Here is an 18,629-nt window from a genome sequence, read left to right as displayed (position 1 = left end):
GAGAGTGATCTTTCATGTGCCTTTAACATGCCCTGGTAGTTGCTTATAAATTTGTAGCAAGGTAGTGGTGTAAAGGAAGGAGGAAACATACTGAAGGCACCAAATCTGGGAGTTTTGCATCAGATTTATTACCTTCTCGTATTTCCTCTATAAAGTGTTCTAAGATTAATTTAAACTTGCTTTTTATCTATTTACATGGCCATTGGCACTTAAAATAAACATTCAGCAATTTTTGGCTTTAGGACCCTTTTGGTCAGTGCAGGTGATATATGGCCTGTCTACCTTCCCACCCAGGCATAAGTAAACCTGCTTTTATCCACACTTCTAATCGCCTTGATAGTGTGATAAGCTTGATCACACAGCCCTAGCAGAGTGGCCATATTCCTTCTGACCATCTGTCTGACCAATCTATTGAAAGATACTGCTATGTCCCTGTTGTAGTGTCCCAAATATGTCCATACCAAGTATATGTATTTGTGTACGTATATATTTTTTGTGTACGTACACAACACATTTGTATTCATACTGATTTTTATATGTTTATATACAGAATATATCTGTAACAGTCAAGGTAATCAAAGGCTGATTGTTTCTCAGGAAAGGTTTTAAAGTATAAGAAAATACATATACCGATTCTTAAATAAAATGAGAAACATTGTAAATTACAGGTGCCTTCTGTAATACTTGTTAGAAATTGCCTTTGGTTCTTTCGTATGCCACATACAAGTTCAGAAAAAGACCCAAATAGCTTAAATTCCTCTTGTCTCTCTGAAGACAATCTAACTTATTTTTCTGTGTCATTGTAAAGTACACATAGAGTAAGCTGAACATTGCCAGTTCCAAACCTGAAGCAGCTCTTGAGCTGTATGGAATTCTGAAATGAGTTTTCTAAATGGGGCTTTGAGAAGTCTTAGGTATGAATGGATGGTTGTCTAACAAAGTTAAATAACAGTATGTGGAAACCTGTCTTTCATTTCTTTGCAGCCATAATGAAGAGTATTAAATGTCTGTTTTATTTTTTTTCTTTTGCTCTGTTCTGGTTAAGGATTTCTCCTTGTCTATCTTATAATAATTTTAATTATGTAGAGTGTATACTTTTTTATACTTTCAGAAATTATCAAGAATTCCTTCAGTATTTTAAAGAAAAGTCAAATAGGTGTTTGCTCAGACACCTCTTTTAAGCCACGCCTTTGATATTTTTACAGCTGTTACTGCCTTCTAACATAACATGCTCTGCTTAGCTTCAGTTATACCTACGGTTTTTTTCTGGCATGTAATAGGCTGCCACCTTTATGTTCATCTCTCAAGATGAAAATCTTATATTGTCATAAGATGAATGATAAACTATGTTTAACAATACGCTTACAAAGTAGAGCTAAGCGTTATACATACACACATATATATAAAATATACAAATTTAAACCAGGTTGGTTTTGCTGCTGCTTTTTTTAAACTTAAATGGTGAAGTTTCTGTCTATAATAATTGCACAGATACATTGTGCAACATGTTGTTCCCTGAGACAAAGTTAGATGGAAGTCTTTCCCTTCCTTAGAGTTCAGATGTGATAATTTAAAAAGGGGGAAGAAAACAGTCTGCTGAGCTATGTGACTACAGTGAGAGTAACAAGGCTGCCTGGTTAGTTACGCTGAACATTTTAAGATGCCTCTCTTTCTTGTTTGGTTGACTGGAAAAACCTGTTTTCTGTAGTCTGTAATACAAGTATACATTGTAAAAGTGTAAGAAGGAGAAAAAAATATAAAAGTGATGTCATCTGTTTCATTCTCCCCAAGAAAGGGAGTTTCGTGCTCCATCTTTGGGATCTTTGGAAAATTGCATGAAGCTTTCCCAGATGACTGTCCAGGGACTTCAGCAGTTCAAGTCTCCCCTTTTGCAGCTGCCTCACATTGAAGAGGACAATCTTAGGCGAGTCTCCAATCATAAGAAGGTATAAAACTACAAATGATACTTGGTAACTTCTTAAAACACTTCCTGTTATTTCTCTTGCCTATTTGTCTATAAGCAAGCAAGGACATGAATTAACTAAGAGAATAAAAATACATTTATTTTTCATTAATTCACTACAATACTTCCTGGGTGATCTGTGTAGTTTTTGTTTCTTTAAAGTTCCTCTGTTAGGAGGTGGGAATGAAGATCAGAGATCTGCTAAGTGTAAAAGATCAGTGTATGTTGACCTCACAAACAGAAGAAACCCTTTATTTCTTATTACAATCTCCTATTTAATATTTGTCTAGAATGTGGCTGGAATATCCTACTGGGACTTTTTTTTTTTGTTTGTTTGGCTTTGTCATTCTTAATCTGGTTTGATAGAAAGTATATTTGGAAGGTAGCACAGAGGAGTTCGTTAAAGGGAAGAATGTTATCAGTTCCTGTGGGAAGTATTTCAGGTTTTATGATCCTTCATGTATGAAAGAGGATGCTTTATAAAGCTCTTTCTATGTAGTTGGTATTTGTAGAATTTAAGGACAGAAGTGAATAGTCTTGTATGAATACCTGCGTATGTTTCTTCACCATGTGTCAGACTGTTGCTGTATTCAAACCTGTTTGTTTGACTGTAGTATATCTACTAGGAATGCCTGCTTAGAAACAAGCAGTTATCTTCTAGTAGAAGCTGTTGACTTTTCTGAGAGTCTTATTACAATGGTTAGTTTGGACCAATCTCAAAAATATTCTTTATCTAATGAAACTTTTGCTTAGCTTTAACTACAGCTTTAGGGGGTGTTTAAATGCTTTTGTGTTGGTGTGAAGAGAAAGAATACTTAAAGTACTGCATTTTTTTAATCCCCTTTGAAGGTGCTTGTTCATCAGGTAGTCAAGTAGTCTTCCTTTGGATGAATAAAAGAATCATTCCCTTAGAGAAAATTACTTTTCTTCATCCAGCCCTAAACTACAGGCAGCATACAAAAAAGTACATGATTTGAGATGTATTTTTTCACATGCAGTGTAACTAAGTATAAAAATCAATCATTGGGCTGTCTCACCCTACCTATCCTTCATGTGAAAGAGGGAAGAGACCAATTTAGTAGGCTTGTTTTGGTAGGATTCTCATGCTTTGAGCTCTTCAAAAATATAGTCCCCTAGATTTGAGGTACAATCAGTCTATCTGGATGCGTACATTTGTAATGGTAAGATAACCAGGTGTTCAGATGAATCTGTTTGTTTTATCCTTTTAGATCTGTTCTGCAAATCTGGTTTTAGATTTGTTTGCAGTTCGGTATGAAGAAAAAAAACCAACACCAAAACAAAAAACTTGCACTTAGTTGTTCCTGCTAATATAAATCTCAAAGCACTGAGCTACTCTATCTAAATAAAGAACCTGATCAGTAAGATTTCTCAGCTCAGCTTTCTCAAAAAGCTGGCTGAAATAATAGTTTTATAAGAAATGTATCCAGTTTCCAAGGGGTGACATACTAAGGAACACCCCAATGTTCAAAGCTGTGCTATTTGGTAGATTTGAATGCAGCCCCTGTGGTTTATTGTTTCTCAAAACATAGGCTTGCTAGTTCCCTAAAGTCTGGGGTTTCTAAAAGAACAAATCAAATGGGGTGTGTGTATATATTAGTAACACGGGGACACAAGTGATGTATTACTAAGAGTTTGTGGACTATGTTCTCTTCTACCACGACTCCTTTTTTTTTCCTAATTCAGTATAAAATCAAAAGTATTCAGGATTTGGTGAGTTTGAAAGGTTCTGATCGTCGCAATTTACTGCACTTCCTAGAAGATAAGAAATACGATGAAGTTATGGCTGTCCTTGGCAGCTTTCCGTATGTCACTATGGATATAAAACCACAGGGTGAGTGGGAGGTCCTTTTGTTCTGTGTATGTTGCTCTTCTGACATTTTGATAAGTCTGTTGGCAGTAAGCTTTTGTAGGATGCTGAAACACAACTCGCTGTTATTATTTGGCCTGGAAATGACATCGGTTTTTGAGCAGTGGGCTGTTGTACATGAGATTTATAGCCTGAGGAGATAAAGTACGTTGAACATTTCAGATTCCCAAACCAGCAGTAGTTGCTCCTACAGGAGCTTATCTGATATTTCATCTGTTGATTTAATATTTCATGAGCAATGTGGAATTCTGGGTGAAATACCACTTTTATTAGCTATCTTAAAAAGTTGTGGTTATTCCACAATTTATGCTCAGTTTATTCCAACATGGAGAGTCCTCTGTGAGATTTTTTTGAGTGGAGGCCCCGATGACTAAATATTCATGGGTTCCTTTGTGATAATCCTTGTGTATTTTCTATATCTGGCAGAATTTGTCCATGCTATGCTTAGCTGCCTTTTGTGTGCATTGTTTCAATGAATGTATAATGTTCTTCCTCTGAAGATTAGGTATATTTTTACGCTGTTCCTGTAGGCAGCCTTTCAGTGGAAAGTGAATTGGTTCTGCAGTCTCCTTTCCTTTGTAGTTCAGTGCTAGTAAATGTCAGATATTTGAAAGATTGTTCTAATACCTGATCCTAATTTATATTGTTACTGTGGTTACAGTGATCGCATTCAAAATGTGATATGTTTTGGGTAGCCTGATTTGTAATTTGGCTTATGCGTAATCCTCTGTGAGAAGCAAATGTTAATTGAAATATCCATTAAGGAAGCAAATGTCTGCTAACCTTGGTATTTCTAAATGTTGTTTATGTACATTTAAAAAAAACACAACCGAACAAAACACTATTTTATTGTAGCACGGGATTGTGCACAGTCCTGTTAATCGGCTTAAAATTCAGTCTTGGAGCACCTTCCCATATTTTGGCAAGGAACCCTTTTTTGCCTGTAGTCTTCAGTTGTCACACAACTGTACTCAGGTGTGGTATGGAGGATTACACAGCGCATATGCTTTTCTGTTTAGCTCAGTATTACCATTATATCAAATATATCTGTAAAACTAGTGAATAGTAAAACTGCTTTCTCAGGAGGGGCAGAGCAGGGCAGGGAAAATAAATGACATGTCTATGCTGGGATATAACTTTATTCCTCCCTAACGTGGAACATTCTCCAGTTCATAGATTGGAGATATAAACTCCTCAGTGGCTTTCCTGTGGGTGTTATGTTTGATGTTTTAGTTAAAATAATCATTGCCATTCTTTTATTTTCTTTTGTCTTCTACTTAAAAAAGAATTAAATGCATGATGGTTAATGTGGCATTGAAATTGAGTTGTTAATCATATGAAAGTCAAGAAAAACAAAGTTATGATTCCCAGAACAAATATAACAGGGTCCCTTTGGTCATGTGTGGTATTTCATGTTTCTGAAGTTTTATGCTTTAATATATAATGCACAATATAACAGAATTATGGTTCCCACAACAGCTACAACTTTTGAATTTTCTAGCTTTGATGCAATTAAAATTTCAAACGCAGTGTTGCTATTTTATAGTTTGCTGAATTACCAGCCCTCATCCTGATAGTATACTTGAGGTTGTAAGAGACTTATTAAATAATATTTTGGAATTATTTTTTTGTTAAAAATTCTGGAATTTGTATGCCTAAATTTAGACATAGCAGAAACAATGTTTAATGGGAAAAAAAGGCTTTAAAGAAGTTTAGTAGATGTGTTGCGTTTCTTTTTATACTAGTTTTGGATGATGAAGACAGCAACAATATTACAGTAGGTTCTCTTGTCACTGTTCTGGTCACACTAACAAGACAGACCATGGCGGTAAGTATCAAGAGTACTTGTTTTTTCAGTGTAAGTGCAAGTATATGCCAATGAACAGGCATTTCTTCTTTGCAAGCTAACATAGTGTTTTGTAAATATAACTGTAAAATTAAGATTTGAAATTCAGAACTTCTGCTCTTAATCCTCCCTTGTGTTTTTGTTTCTGAATGAGAAGGTTTTCCTGGAATCAAACCAAAGCTCAGTCTGACCTGTTGCAGTTGTCTAGGGAACAGTAAAAGAATATGGCAAGTGATACTGGCCTGAGATTTGTAAATAACAGGAAAAGAGATGCTCAAACTTAGTTCTTGAACTGGAATAAAGTATTCACTCAAGTCCTTGGGACAGTGTTTGATTTCACTTTATGTGGACTCCTAATGTTACAAATCTCTTGGGTGTTTTAGACACTTTCATAAAAGAAACTCAGTCCAGCAAAATATGCATAACTTAATATAAAGGTGGTACAGCAGTGCAACATGAAGTGGACTCCTGCATGGGTAGCAATGCAGCATAACTAAAATTATACTACATCCTAGTAGTTAATCTTCTGATGTGCGTATTTTTTAGCTTAAAAGGCAGTAATGACTGTATTTGAACAAAAAACTTAATGCATAGAAACTTACCTAACAAAACCTACAGTGTCAATTTTTGCATCTCTACTATTCAGATAATTATCTAAGTAAACAGAAAGTCTGAGTTATGCCTCTAAGGTAAGGCATACAAGTGTGCGTATTACAGCTGAGGATCAGACTAACCAATGAAGCCAGTTCAGCAGAAAACAGTCTGTATATATGTGCTATGTGTTTGTGCTATGGAATTTCAGAATGCATCATCTCATTGTTAACTGAAGATGCAGTAGCCAGAAAGTAAAAGATCACTATGCTGGATCTTAAAAATGAAGGAAACTGAAAATTGTGAGCATATTGAACTGTACTTTGAAATTAATTGAAATGTCTGACAGCATGTAGAAAACTCATTTAAGATGTTTTCTATGTGAACTCCACTAGGCAGTCTGGCATTGAGATACAGGACCTAAAAAACTAGAGCTGGCCTTTCACATGATGCTTTTTTTGTGGGTCATATCTTCTATTTGCCATCTTTATATAAAGACAGCTCCTTATGACTGATTTTTTTTAAATGGCATATAGTATGTTTTGAAGAAAGAAATGCATGAAAAAATTCCATTTGCATAGAGATATTCTAGTCTACACAACACTAACATTGTTTTTGTCTTAACGTTTCATATTTCTGGTGTGATTTGTTGTCCTCTGTCCCTGAGTAGCAGTGCAGCTGTTGAAGTTTTAATGCTCTGGCAACTGGAGCAGAATTTGCATTTTACTACTGCTTGCTTTTGTGATTCAGGATTTCTGTGCTCTATGAAACAAGTAGATTCTTTGGAACAAGATGACATGTTGTTACAAAATTTCTTTATAATGCTAGTGATGGAAAAATCCTAGACCAAATGTTCAAAATAGTGTTTAAGTTTGATCTGTTAATCCCCTGTTGTGTTTGTCAGTGATAAACGAATTTGCCATAATGAGTAAAACTTTCAGACCCGATTAAGGTGATTACATTAAAATACAAAATAGTAATTTACTCTTTTGGTACAGAGAGGCATTAGTAGTTTTCACATCTTTCTCTAACCAGGAAGTGTTTGAAAAAGAACAGTCTATATGTGCAGCGGAAGAACAACCAACAGAAGATGGGGTAAGTGAAGAATGAATGTTCCTCTTGCTAGCTAAGAGAACTTTCTTTCAGATCTTGAGTTGCTAATTGTGTGCTTCTCAAGCATTTTTTTTTTTTTAAATTTTAAACTTTTTTTAGAAAGGCTTACTGAAGTGTCTTGAGCTATGCTTTCTGACTTTGGTTTTCAGCTTAAAATGCTTAAAGTACAGTGAATGCCTGAAATTTAATGAACAATAAATATTTTAAATACTGCTTTCACACAGCAAGGAGATGTCAACAAAGTTAAGAGCAAAGGATGGCAGCAAAAGAATAAAGGAACCAAGAAAGCTTCAAAATCAAAGAAGAAGAAACCATTGAAAAAGAAACCTGTGCCACCTTCATTGCAGCCACCAAAACAGCAGAAGCAAAAACAAGCTAATGGGGTAGCTCATAGATTCATTGATACTTTACTGTTTTGTTCATCTTAGCACTTCAAATCTGGTGGGGTTTTTGTATGTCTGTCACATCTTAATTTTGTGCATTCATAAAGTATATCCTAAACCAGCTTTTTTTTTTCTTTACATTTTAAAATTACTGGTAAAATAATCTGGGAGCCGCCACGGTGATGTTTCCAGTGGCCTGCTGAAAGTTGAGCCCAGCTACTTTAGAAGTCTGGCTTCACAGTCCCTTACAAGTTATGCAGCCTTCTGGGAGGTGAATTGTGCTGTACCCTCTGCTTTTCCTTTAAAGGGAAAAAACTGAAATGAGATTTTATTCTTGTGTAAGTAGCTGGTTTAAATTAAGTAGCTTTAGTATCTTTATGCTCCCACAGCATGGTGTTCTGTCCACTTCGTGGGCTATGCTGTAGGTACTTTCTTATATTCTCTCTAATTTTGTTAGGACTTTTTAAAATGTGACCCCAGAATCAAATACTGTTTTCTCTTGTTCATATTGTGGGTGCCATATGGAGAGGGAAATTTGCTTCCCTGCTTCTCTTAGCACATGAGGTGAAGAGGATTAATCTTCACTGTAGACATACTCTGTGACACAGAAGAGTGTAGATCCAGATAGGAAATAAGGGCTGTCTATGGCCTTGAGACAGGTGCTTTGAGTGCTGCATACTACAATAAGGCAGACAAACTAAGAGGTTTTTGGGGTTTTTTCTTCTTTTTCTTTTCACATTAGGAAATAGTTGCGAAGGAAGAAGAGGAGGAGGTCTCTGATAAAGGAAGTGAATCTGAAGAAGAAGAAACAAACAGGGACTCTCAAAGTGAAAAAGATGATGGAAGTGACAGAGACACTGACAGAGAACAAGATGAGAAGCAAAACAAAGATGATGAAGCTGTAAGCCTTACTTTTTCTTGAAGGGTAATGTTGCTTCTGGGGTTAAGAGAAAATGCATTTTAATCCTCTAGCATCCCCTCAGGCTAGGCAACACTAGGATGAAGGAGTAATATCGGTTCTCCAGAGGTTTTCAGACCTCATTCTGGCATAAGAGCTTTGTCATTGCAAGACTGTTTCAGAGAGAACAGTGAAGGGTCTTTGCAGCATGGGCAGAAAACCTCAAAAGGACATGAGAAAAATAGCTTAACTTTAGGGAAAGATAGTAATGTTTCTTTCAGCTTAATTTGATTACTAGCTGCTGCGGATTTTGTGAGATACTCTCCTCTGAACTTTGTCCTTTACATGCAGTGGCTGTTGCATACTGCATAATGCATACTGTAAGCATGCAGTAGTTGAACAAACTCAGACATGTGCTTACTGAACTCTAGTAATGGTGAAGTTAGTTGTTCGAAACTGTAATTGTAATTGAGAATGAGGCGTTGTGGTGGTAGATGGCTTCTGCACCACAGGTCTTACAATGAAAGCCTTGAGAGTGACAGCTGGAAGCCCTGTACAGGGTGAGAATAAGCTGCTGATGGGATAAGGATGATCAAGTTTGTAACAACTCAGGTAGTGCTTATAGGCAGTGCTGTAGAAGTGAGTTTTGAAGAATGTGTGTAAGCCCTGCAGGTCTGTGTTTTTGAATTTTAGTGTTTTTTGTTTTTTAATATTTACATGAATACTGTTACTTGATTATTTTTTTATTTTTGGTTTTAATCATACTGTAAACTTAATCCCTGTGTGCCTTTCCCTTTTATAATGTGTAGTGTAGCATGAGAACCTGTCATATGTATCAATTCCATGGGCTAAACTTTCTCTTTTTTTTAATGCAAAAGATATTTTTTTTTTTAGTGCACAGTAACCCTTTAAACTTGTCTTTGACAGGAATGGCAAGAGCTACAGCAAAGTATACAGAGAAAGGAACGAGCCCTTCTTGAAACGAAGTCAAAGATAACGCATCCTGTTTACAGTCTTTTTTTTCCTGAGGTCAGTAATGGAAAACGTTACAACTGTGAAACATGAGAATTAATATCATACAAATCAATTGCTCTTTTTATGTTTTTACTGTAAACACTGGGCTTTTTAAAAAGTCTAATATTTGAAAAAATCGCTAATCTTCATTTACATTTATAAATAGTCTTCATTTAATTTATAAAATCCTCTTAAACTCCTTCAGATACTTTCCTAAAAACTTTTAATATATTATTCTTTCTAGCCAGTTCCCAGAGACTTGGAAACTTGTATAGAATTTAAGGTTCCTTTTTGATGGCAGTAGTGCTAAAGTGGTCTTTTTTTCTGCTGATCTGTTATATGTAGATAGATTCAGAATTAAACCTTTCAGAGATATAGGGTTCTGATTTACAGTATTTTCTGTTTTTTTCCATGGAAGGTGAAAGTACAGCAGTAGCTCTAAGGTAGAGTTACGGGTAGAGTATACTTGCTCTTTATCTAACTGCAGGTGCCTGTGAGTGGGGGAGCTCCCGACCCCTCCTGTGTTAACAGTAGTGACAGGAGAGCTTGGCGGCCATTTGGATCAGCAGATTCTTTTGCTGGCTGCTTGACTTCAGGTCTCAGTGCAACAGTGTGGTGGCAACACGGTGTGCAGCTGTGGAAGATGGGAGAGGGTTGGCAAAGCTGCCTCTTTTCTGCCAGTGTGGTCTGGAAGTGGCAAAAGGCATTTGTGGAACAGTCTTTCCTGTAGAGTTCAAAAATACATCATCAGGTGTGGATGGGTATCAGAGAAAGGGATGTATTTGAGCGTGTGGTGACTCAGTATGGTGGATAGGCTGTGGTATCTACAGCAGCCTTTGGTGTTGAAAGTGTGTTCTGAGGTATCAGTTGTTAGGTGTTTGTGTAAGTAACCACTCAGTAGCTGTCTGACAACACATTACAGCAACAAAATTTTGGAAGAGGATAGGATTTTTTCAAAGCGTGCGCTTTGTGTTCTGAGAAAATAAGTTAGGTCTTTGGGATGTGACCAGATTGGAACCAGGAGGAAGGAGTATTTGGCCACGCTTTCTTTCCAAGTCAGTGGTTCAGATGGTTTCCTTTGCCTCCTTGCTGTCTGACTAGGGAACTAATCTAGGATCCTCTTCTCTGTCGTTGTGCTGTCTCCAATAACAGGGGGGTGGGATGCAAGGCTTATGCCTGCTTTTGTGGTTTAAAGGAGGCAGCTGAGACTGGGAAGAACCAACAGGGAAACATCAGAAAAAAGGAAGACACTGTATGTATTTGCTCCCTCTTTTCAGTCCCCAAGGCTCTTTATACCGTGTACAGCTTCTTGCATTTGTAAAATGCTCTGTTGTTTCCATGCTTGTGATCATACTGTTCCTGCTGTTTTTACCTAGTTGTGCCATCATTAGAAAGTGAAGTGTGGGAAGCAAGACCTGTTGCTAAGGAGCCAGACAAGATATACAAATAAACCAAAGAAGCTGTTTTCTGGAAGGCCTTAGCTGACATTTGTGTGGCCTCATGACGTCTAATTTTGTAATGGCTGATATTAATGCTGTATTTTCCTGACATTTAGGTACTCTCCCCTCTCTCAGTGAAGCTTCCAGCAGTACACCAGCATAACAGAAAAAGGTGTGCTGGCATTCTGTTCTTCTGGCTGCCTTTGATCATGTCAAATATGCAGCAGAGTTTTAATACCTCCTTGCTGCAAAGGCAGCTGGCTTTGGTCATCAGTTTGAGCTGAAACAGGGTATGTGCTATGCCCAGTGCCACACGGGCACTAACTTTTCATATTTCTTTGACTGCACTGGAGGGTTCCTTCAGAGACTTTGCTTATACTTAACTCTGTACAAAGCTGCTTCAGCTCTGTGTAACCAAGCTGCTGGTGGGTTTTGTGATAAAACCTAAGTACACTACTGTGCTAAAAAAAAAAAAAAAATAAATCTAGGGCTGAACTGAATGCTTGAACTTGAAGATACATGTGTATTCTCTCGGGGTTCTGCAGCTGTAAATTTTCCAGCCTCTCTTCAATGATTTCCTGAAAGTTTAGCGCAGCTGTACTTGGTGCTGTAGCTGCAGTTCATTTGCAGCGTCTGAAGAACAAAAGCTATCGTACTCTATAAGTGTGTTTTTCATCTGTGATTTAGAGTATCATGTGTACTGTGGTCACGGCCAGTTCAGAGGTACAGAGTTAAGGATAACATGCTGCAGTTGTATGAATATCTGAGTTTCCAGAGTTTATGGGTATGGTGAGTATAATACACTCACCATACATTTTTATATATATGTGTATAATACTCATATATATTTGAGTATGGTGAGCCTAATACACTTGTTCTTGGGAGATAGCCTTAACACTGTTTCATGTAAGTTTTTGGGTAGTTGATTACTGCTAGAGATGCATATTTAATCTGTGCAGGTTCCTAAATATCTTCTGCTCTTGCATCCATGGATCCAGAAACTGCACAGATTGTAGTTTTAACATTTTTAGGTAGAAACTGGCCCTGGTGTTCCAATTTCATTGAACATACTGGTTCCCTGGCATGCCAAACCTTGCACCCATCTGTTAAAGGGCATTTTGCCCGCTTGCCTGTTGGCTTGCCAGATTCTCACAGGCATAAACTTTAAATTCCACCCAATAAGAGAGAGGAAAATGACACTCCTGCACAGTTGTCCTTCTATAAAAAAGCAATGGCTTTTGAGGTCAGGAGCTTTACTTCCAAAGAGTTTAGGCTATAGATTCCTTTGAGCATTAGATCAATGAATGTAATTTGTTCTGGTATTTCTTTCCCCCCTTGGCTGTTTTTACTGTTTTTTTGTGAAAATCCAGTTTTGATCTTTGTTCTAAAAAAAAAAAATAATTCCTTGCCATTGATAGTGATGGAAATGTACACAGTGTATAGTAAGTCAGCACACTGTTTTGGTAAAATAAAAAATAACATACAAATGCAGATCTTTTTTTCCTATGGTCAGAATCCTTACAGGCCCAAATGGCAAGTAGCCATTTCTGTAATGAATCTAGCTTCTGTAGTTCTTGTTCATCTGTACTATTTATACTGTTTATCCTTCTATTTCTAGAGGCCCCTTGGCTGGGAAATAAACACTTTGACTGCATAAGATTCCTCTTTGCTACAGCTGTCAAACAGATTGACAGTATATTTATTGTTGAAACTTACAGATAAAATAACTTATGTCTTGTAATCACATGGGATGGTTTTTCATAAAATCACTTGGAATACTTGTAAAAAGGACTCCTTATAATTCTGCAGATTCTGGTCTTAAGTAGTATATGAATAGGATTTTGTCCTGTTCTCAGAGCCTGTTTTTCTAAGTACGTGAAGGAATGCAGTTCCTTTACTGTGATGCAGTTCCTTTTACTTTTATATGCTGTAAAATGGGCATTAACATATTGAGTTAATTTTACACTCCTCTGCTCTGGGACTCAACGGTGCTAATCATGGTGTTTTGGTTGCTGGTGTGAGTGTCTTGCCATTGTAAATCTCTAGTTTGCTAGCTGAATATTTCAGTGAGATGGTGACAGTTATTACCAGCATAACAATTAGTCACTTCAAAAAAGAAAAGGAGTTAATTTAGCTTTTGTAATTTTTCACCTGCATTATTTAAATTCCAGTTCACTAACCATTGGCTTCTGAAGTGTTTAAAAAAAAAAAACCCAAAACAACCTCCCCCAAAACAACACAGCAAAGCTACTGAACTTTTGACTCTTTCAGCAGAGACAAAAATTCTTCAGATTCTACATATTAACAGTATTTGCTTCCCACCTGTGGAATTTGAAAGTGGCTCAGTGGTGTCGTTAAAATCCTTTCATTCAGTCTTTCTAATGTTGTTAGATTAAAAACAAAGCAGAAGAACCATTTACAGGTGGCACTGAAGCAACTACTTGATCATTGTTGGTGTAAATATACAAAAATTGGTCTCCTGGTTCGGAGCGTGACTTGCAACTGTTGTAAGATTCACGCTTTAGGGCTTCAGTCCGTTGTAAATGTGAACAGTTACCAGAACATCAGGAGTGAATAAAAACGGGTTTGGAACACAATTCAGGAGTCTAATATCAGGGCTGTCTAAAAGGTGTGGGTTTCCCCCCTTTTTTTCCCTAGGGTAAGATTATGCTATTATGACTGTTACCTGTCTACTAAAATACTTATTCGTAAATATGAAGAAGTCTTCCCTCTGTCCCCCTGTCCCTCATTATTGTCATTCTTTTTTTTTTTTAAGACAAGACTTAAGGAGGTGAAGGAATGGAAACTTACTTTGCAGTACTAAACTAACTTTTTTGCAATAGAAAGGTTTCAGCTTCTATTAAAACAAAGTGGATTTTGCCTAAAATGTGTGCCAGAGGGTTAATCAAAGAACAGTGGTTAAATGAACAGTTGATGCTGAAGACCTGTAGTCTTTCCCATTTGAGAATAGTTGCTGAACTGCACCACAGTCTTAAAAGTTTGACTCAGTTGAGGGATAAACTATTGTTCTTGTACAATGTTGCTGTCTTTTATGAGGACTACACATTTAGTTTAGGAGCTCTGCTTTAGTGCCTCCGGTGGCAAGACCTTTGAGACCTGTAGCTGTTTTGAAGGCTGTGTGATAGGCAACAGTTGTTGGGTATCCTTAACAAATACCAGTAGTGCCTGCGGTTCATGCTTCCTTGAAGTGAAATCTTGGTATGTCCAAATTCCAACTTTCAGCAGATTCCTACTTTTTGGAGGGGGAGAGAAGAAGTGGGGCAAAGGGTACTTACCTGGAAAAGATCATTTACTGGAAAGAGAACTTTATCAGTCTTTTAGCATGCCTTGCTTTGTATGCTGACCTTTTTATCCAGGCTGGATTTCTGTTGAAGGACTTAAGGTAGTATTGTGTTGCATAAAGTTGCTCGTCAATCCTCAGTGGACACAATTCTTCAACGGTTCCATCTCTCACAGGGTAGCTTAGTTTGAATATCTGGAATGAAGCCTTTGGAGACAGTCAGTTACTTGTGATAACCTGTTTGCTTTCAGTGTGCAGTGCATACTATGTATTTTATTCATACACATCCAAGAGTTTTTACAAACCTCGCCAAACACAAACCACCTCCTTTCTATCTGTATTGTAAGGACCTGTTATAAAGTGTAGGGGCATAATTCTATATGACTTCAATAATCCTGGTTGTTTTTTTTGTTTTATGAAAGGAAAAACAAGAATGGTGGTGGCTATATATTGCAGATCGGAAGGAGCAGATGCTAATATGTATGCCATATCATGTTTGTACGCTAAAAGATAAAGAAGAGGTAATGTGCTTGAAAAATTTTATTTTGGGGTATTAAAAAACTATACTGATGTGTCTTACAGTATACAAATACATTTAGATTTTAATTTTCTCATATGTATCTCTTTAATATGCAAAACACGCGCTACTCTCCTGATAAAAGTAGAGAAGAGCCTTTTAACTGTGAAAATTGATAATGGAGAAAGAAAAAATAGTTTAAGACTTTCAAGTTTCTTGGCATTATATGTTTCTTTTCCCCAATATCAAAAGCTGATGAAAACAAGTATTTGTACACAGTGATCATTCTTAAATAAAGTTACTCAAATGTGTTTGAAATACTAAGTGTTCTTTTTCTGTAAAGCAGAGACTGTGACAAATTAATTAGCCTCGGCTCATATGAACCTTTCTGAGACTGTAACCTTTGGCTGTGTTCCTTGCTTTTCTGAAAAATGGAGAATTGATGTATTTTGTTCTTTCAAACTAGATTTCATATTCAATTTCAAGTAACAGAAGAGTGAAGCTAGTATTTTCAACAAACCGAGTATTTCAACCTCTTGGGGTTTTTGGGATTTAGGAGGCATACAAGAGGGTGAAACTGTACTTGTTGTAAAGTTACTTGGTCTAATTCAGAAAAAAATGTGACTTAATTATTCAGCTTTCATGGAAGGTGTTGTGTTTGGGTATTCTCTCTTCTGTGGGTATTTTATTATGTAGAGATTTTCAAAGAAATGTCACTTGTAAGAAACTAAAACGTTTTAAGAAAACAAGTATTATTCTTCTGTAGTAGCATTTACTGCTTATTAGGGTACTCGGGTACTTGTTCTAATGTGTCTCTTGAAAGCAGTAAGAGCTTATGATGACGATTCTGTTTTGTAGGTAGAGCTGAAGTTCCCAGCGCCAGGCAAGCCTGGAAACTATCAGTACACAGTTTATTTAAGATCGGATTCATATATGGGATTGGACCAGATTAAACCATTGAAGGTGTGATAGTTAATTGTGTTACGTATTTGTATTGTATGAAAAGCTACTTCATAGGGCTATTAAACCCCCAAAATCCTGTTATCTTTAAGAAATAAAACTTTAAAATAGTGTCAAGGAGGGGGACTCAAGCTCTGTCTGATGCCAGTAGTGGCAATTTTACAATGGATTAAATGGCACTAGTTTGTGATGCTTTTTGAGTGTCTGCATATTTTAATACATGCTTTCTCACATTTATTCAGTTTCTGCAGTATGGTTGGCTCTGGCTTTATACCTTGAGGTCTGCCATGCCTTTTCCCTGCCCTTAGTCCTAGATACATCTAGTTAGTGAGAAAAATCTGGCATGCCTTACTTCTGATAAGAAAAAAACCCAGAAAACTGCTGTTGTTTTGTTTTGGGTGGGGTTTGTTCTGTCTTTTTTGGGGGTTTTTTGTTGTTGTTGGTTTTAAACTGTCAGCTTTGTGTGGTGTGTCATTTGTTTGGGGGTTTTTTGGTTATTTGGTGTTTTTTTGGGGGGTTTTCCACATTGGTGTGTATTGTTTGTAACCCTTTTTTCCTGTCTTTTCTTTCTTTACCCAATTACAGCTGGAAGTTCATGAAGCAAAACCAGTGCCAGAAAATCATCCACAATGGGATACGGCAATAGAAGGTGATGAGGACCAGGAGGACAGTGAGGGCTTTGAAGACAGTTTTGAGGAGGAAGAGGAAGAGGAGGAAGATGATGATTAAACAATACTGTTGATTTACTACAATATCTGCACACACTGCAAACTCTTGGTCTGACTGTGGAACTGTACAATAATAAGAAACACAGTACAGAAACTTTGAGAAGGCTCAGTTTAATTTTCTTTACCAATTAAGAGTGCATTATGTATCTTCTCAGTGGAGGTGAAACCAATCTGTTGCCATTGATACACCTTGGAATATGCTTACGGCTCATTATAGCCTTCAAGTGCAGGATGGTGCGTTTGTTTCAATTGAAAATAAAAGCTTTTTTATTATAAATGTCTGAAAGTGTGGGCTATGTATTGTCTGATCAGTTTAGGGTCCAATTTAAATAAAAGGTACTATTAGCTAGGAGCGAAGTTTAAGTCAATTTTTCTGCATTAGGAATTTATTTTAGAAAACGTTTTGGTATATTTGACATTACAAATCTCTGTTGATTGAAACAACATCTGCTCAACTTTCAAACTTGATTGGTTCTGTGGTATTCATTAAATATTTTGCTGTGATACTGCTCACATTCATAGCTTTAAAAATCTGTTTTACTTGATAATTATATAAATTGGCGTCATACCCATTGCCACTTTCCATATATTCTGGAGGGCTGCTTTTATAGGACTGTTGCCTTTATATGCCCAAGATTATAATGGAAATCATAAACTTCCTTGACTCCGCCACAGGATACTTATTAATGGCTTAAAACATTTTTAAGCCCTTATTTCATCAGATCAGCAGAAGATCTGAGTCTTTTGATAAAGAAAAAGTCTGAAAGCAATTTTGGGACCATGTGTTACCTAAGTTAGACGCTTTTGTGTAATACCTTTAAAAAAGGTACATGCTAAAAGCTGAAGTATATTCTTAACTCTGAATCTACCTGACGCTGTCGGAAACATTTTAATGGTAAAATACAACATGCAAAGAGGGCATGTTTTGTATCAATTTTGAATTCCCATCAATAAACTGGAAAATTTGATGGCTGTTTTGCATTTGTAATAGTGTGCATCTCTTTGAGTTTTTACCTCAGTCTCTTGCAGGGCTGTGAGCAAGACAGTGATTCTATCCCATGTCCTGTGCTAAAAAAACCAAGTCTCATTAGAGAATAAATTCAGGGAGGAGAGAATCAGAGCTAGTAGTGTGCTGTATGACATGACAAAAGCCATGGATGGATTCTTCCTTCCTCTCAATAAAACAAATGAAATTTATTAATTAGAAGTTGTATTTTTATATTTCAGAAATACATATGAGTGTTCTGTAAGTAGGAACAGATGTATTTCTGTTCCTGTGTACTGAACTATGAAAATGCAATGCTGTAAAATGTGACAAATGTTCATGAAGGAAAATATCCATCCTATGAAAATTGCCCAAAGCCAGAATAGTTGCACACTAATTTCTGACCTTGTTTTTTAGAAAGGGTTGTCACTAAAAATGCAAATTTACATTGTTATATTCTTTGTAATTGCAATAGTAGCAAATAAAATTGAAAATGTTCTCAATGAGATTATGGTATCTTAGTACATGTTGTGCAGGAAAAACCTGTAAAGCATGAGCAGTGTCAGGGTATGCAGACTCAGGACTGAAGATTAGGTTTAAATTAAACGGCTCGTACACTTCATACCCTTTAACTCCGGTTTTTATTTGCGAAATACAGCAGAGAAATAACAATAAAAAAAGCACTGGTTGCATTCCATGGGCTTTCAAGCCAAATACCACACTGGTGAGAGGAATGCTTGAGAAAAGAGTCACAAGACTCCTTGTTATCAAGCAGGCAAAATGCATACTAAACTTGTGTTGTTCTGCAAGAACAATTGATAGTGAACTTCTATGGTTGATAAAAGTTGGAAGTGATCCAGGGGTAGTGAGGAAGCTGGTGAAAGTGCTCATAGAGCCGCTTTCAATTGTTTATCAGCAGTCCTGCCGAACAGAAGAGGTCCCAGTTGACTGGAGGTTAGCAACTGTGATGCCCATCTACAAGAAGGGACAGAAGGAGGATCTA

General features: G+C 36.8%; 1 protein-coding gene across 1 annotated transcript in view; it reads left to right on the top strand.

Annotated features, from left to right (window-relative positions):
* SEC63 (SEC63 homolog, protein translocation regulator) overlaps nt 1-17,629 on the top strand; it is a 63,735-nt gene extending 46,106 nt beyond the window's left edge. The window contains exons 12-21 of the mRNA XM_037391356.1: nt 1,792-1,946; nt 3,668-3,815; nt 5,597-5,679; nt 7,324-7,383; nt 7,626-7,784; nt 8,527-8,685; nt 9,610-9,711; nt 14,859-14,957; nt 15,812-15,916; nt 16,499-17,629. Coding sequence (XP_037247253.1) covers nt 1,792-1,946; nt 3,668-3,815; nt 5,597-5,679; nt 7,324-7,383; nt 7,626-7,784; nt 8,527-8,685; nt 9,610-9,711; nt 14,859-14,957; nt 15,812-15,916; nt 16,499-16,642 — 1,214 coding nt within the window. The 3' untranslated portion in view covers nt 16,643-17,629. The remainder of the gene's footprint in view (nt 1-1,791; nt 1,947-3,667; nt 3,816-5,596; nt 5,680-7,323; nt 7,384-7,625; nt 7,785-8,526; nt 8,686-9,609; nt 9,712-14,858; nt 14,958-15,811; nt 15,917-16,498) is intronic.
* The last annotated feature ends 1,000 nt before the right edge of the window (nt 17,630-18,629 follow it).

Source organism: Falco rusticolus, chromosome 6 (genome assembly GCF_015220075.1).
Source record: "Falco rusticolus isolate bFalRus1 chromosome 6, bFalRus1.pri, whole genome shotgun sequence".
Lineage (NCBI taxonomy): Eukaryota > Metazoa > Chordata > Aves > Falconiformes > Falconidae > Falco > Falco rusticolus.
This window is presented reverse-complemented; position numbering and strand designations above follow the sequence as displayed.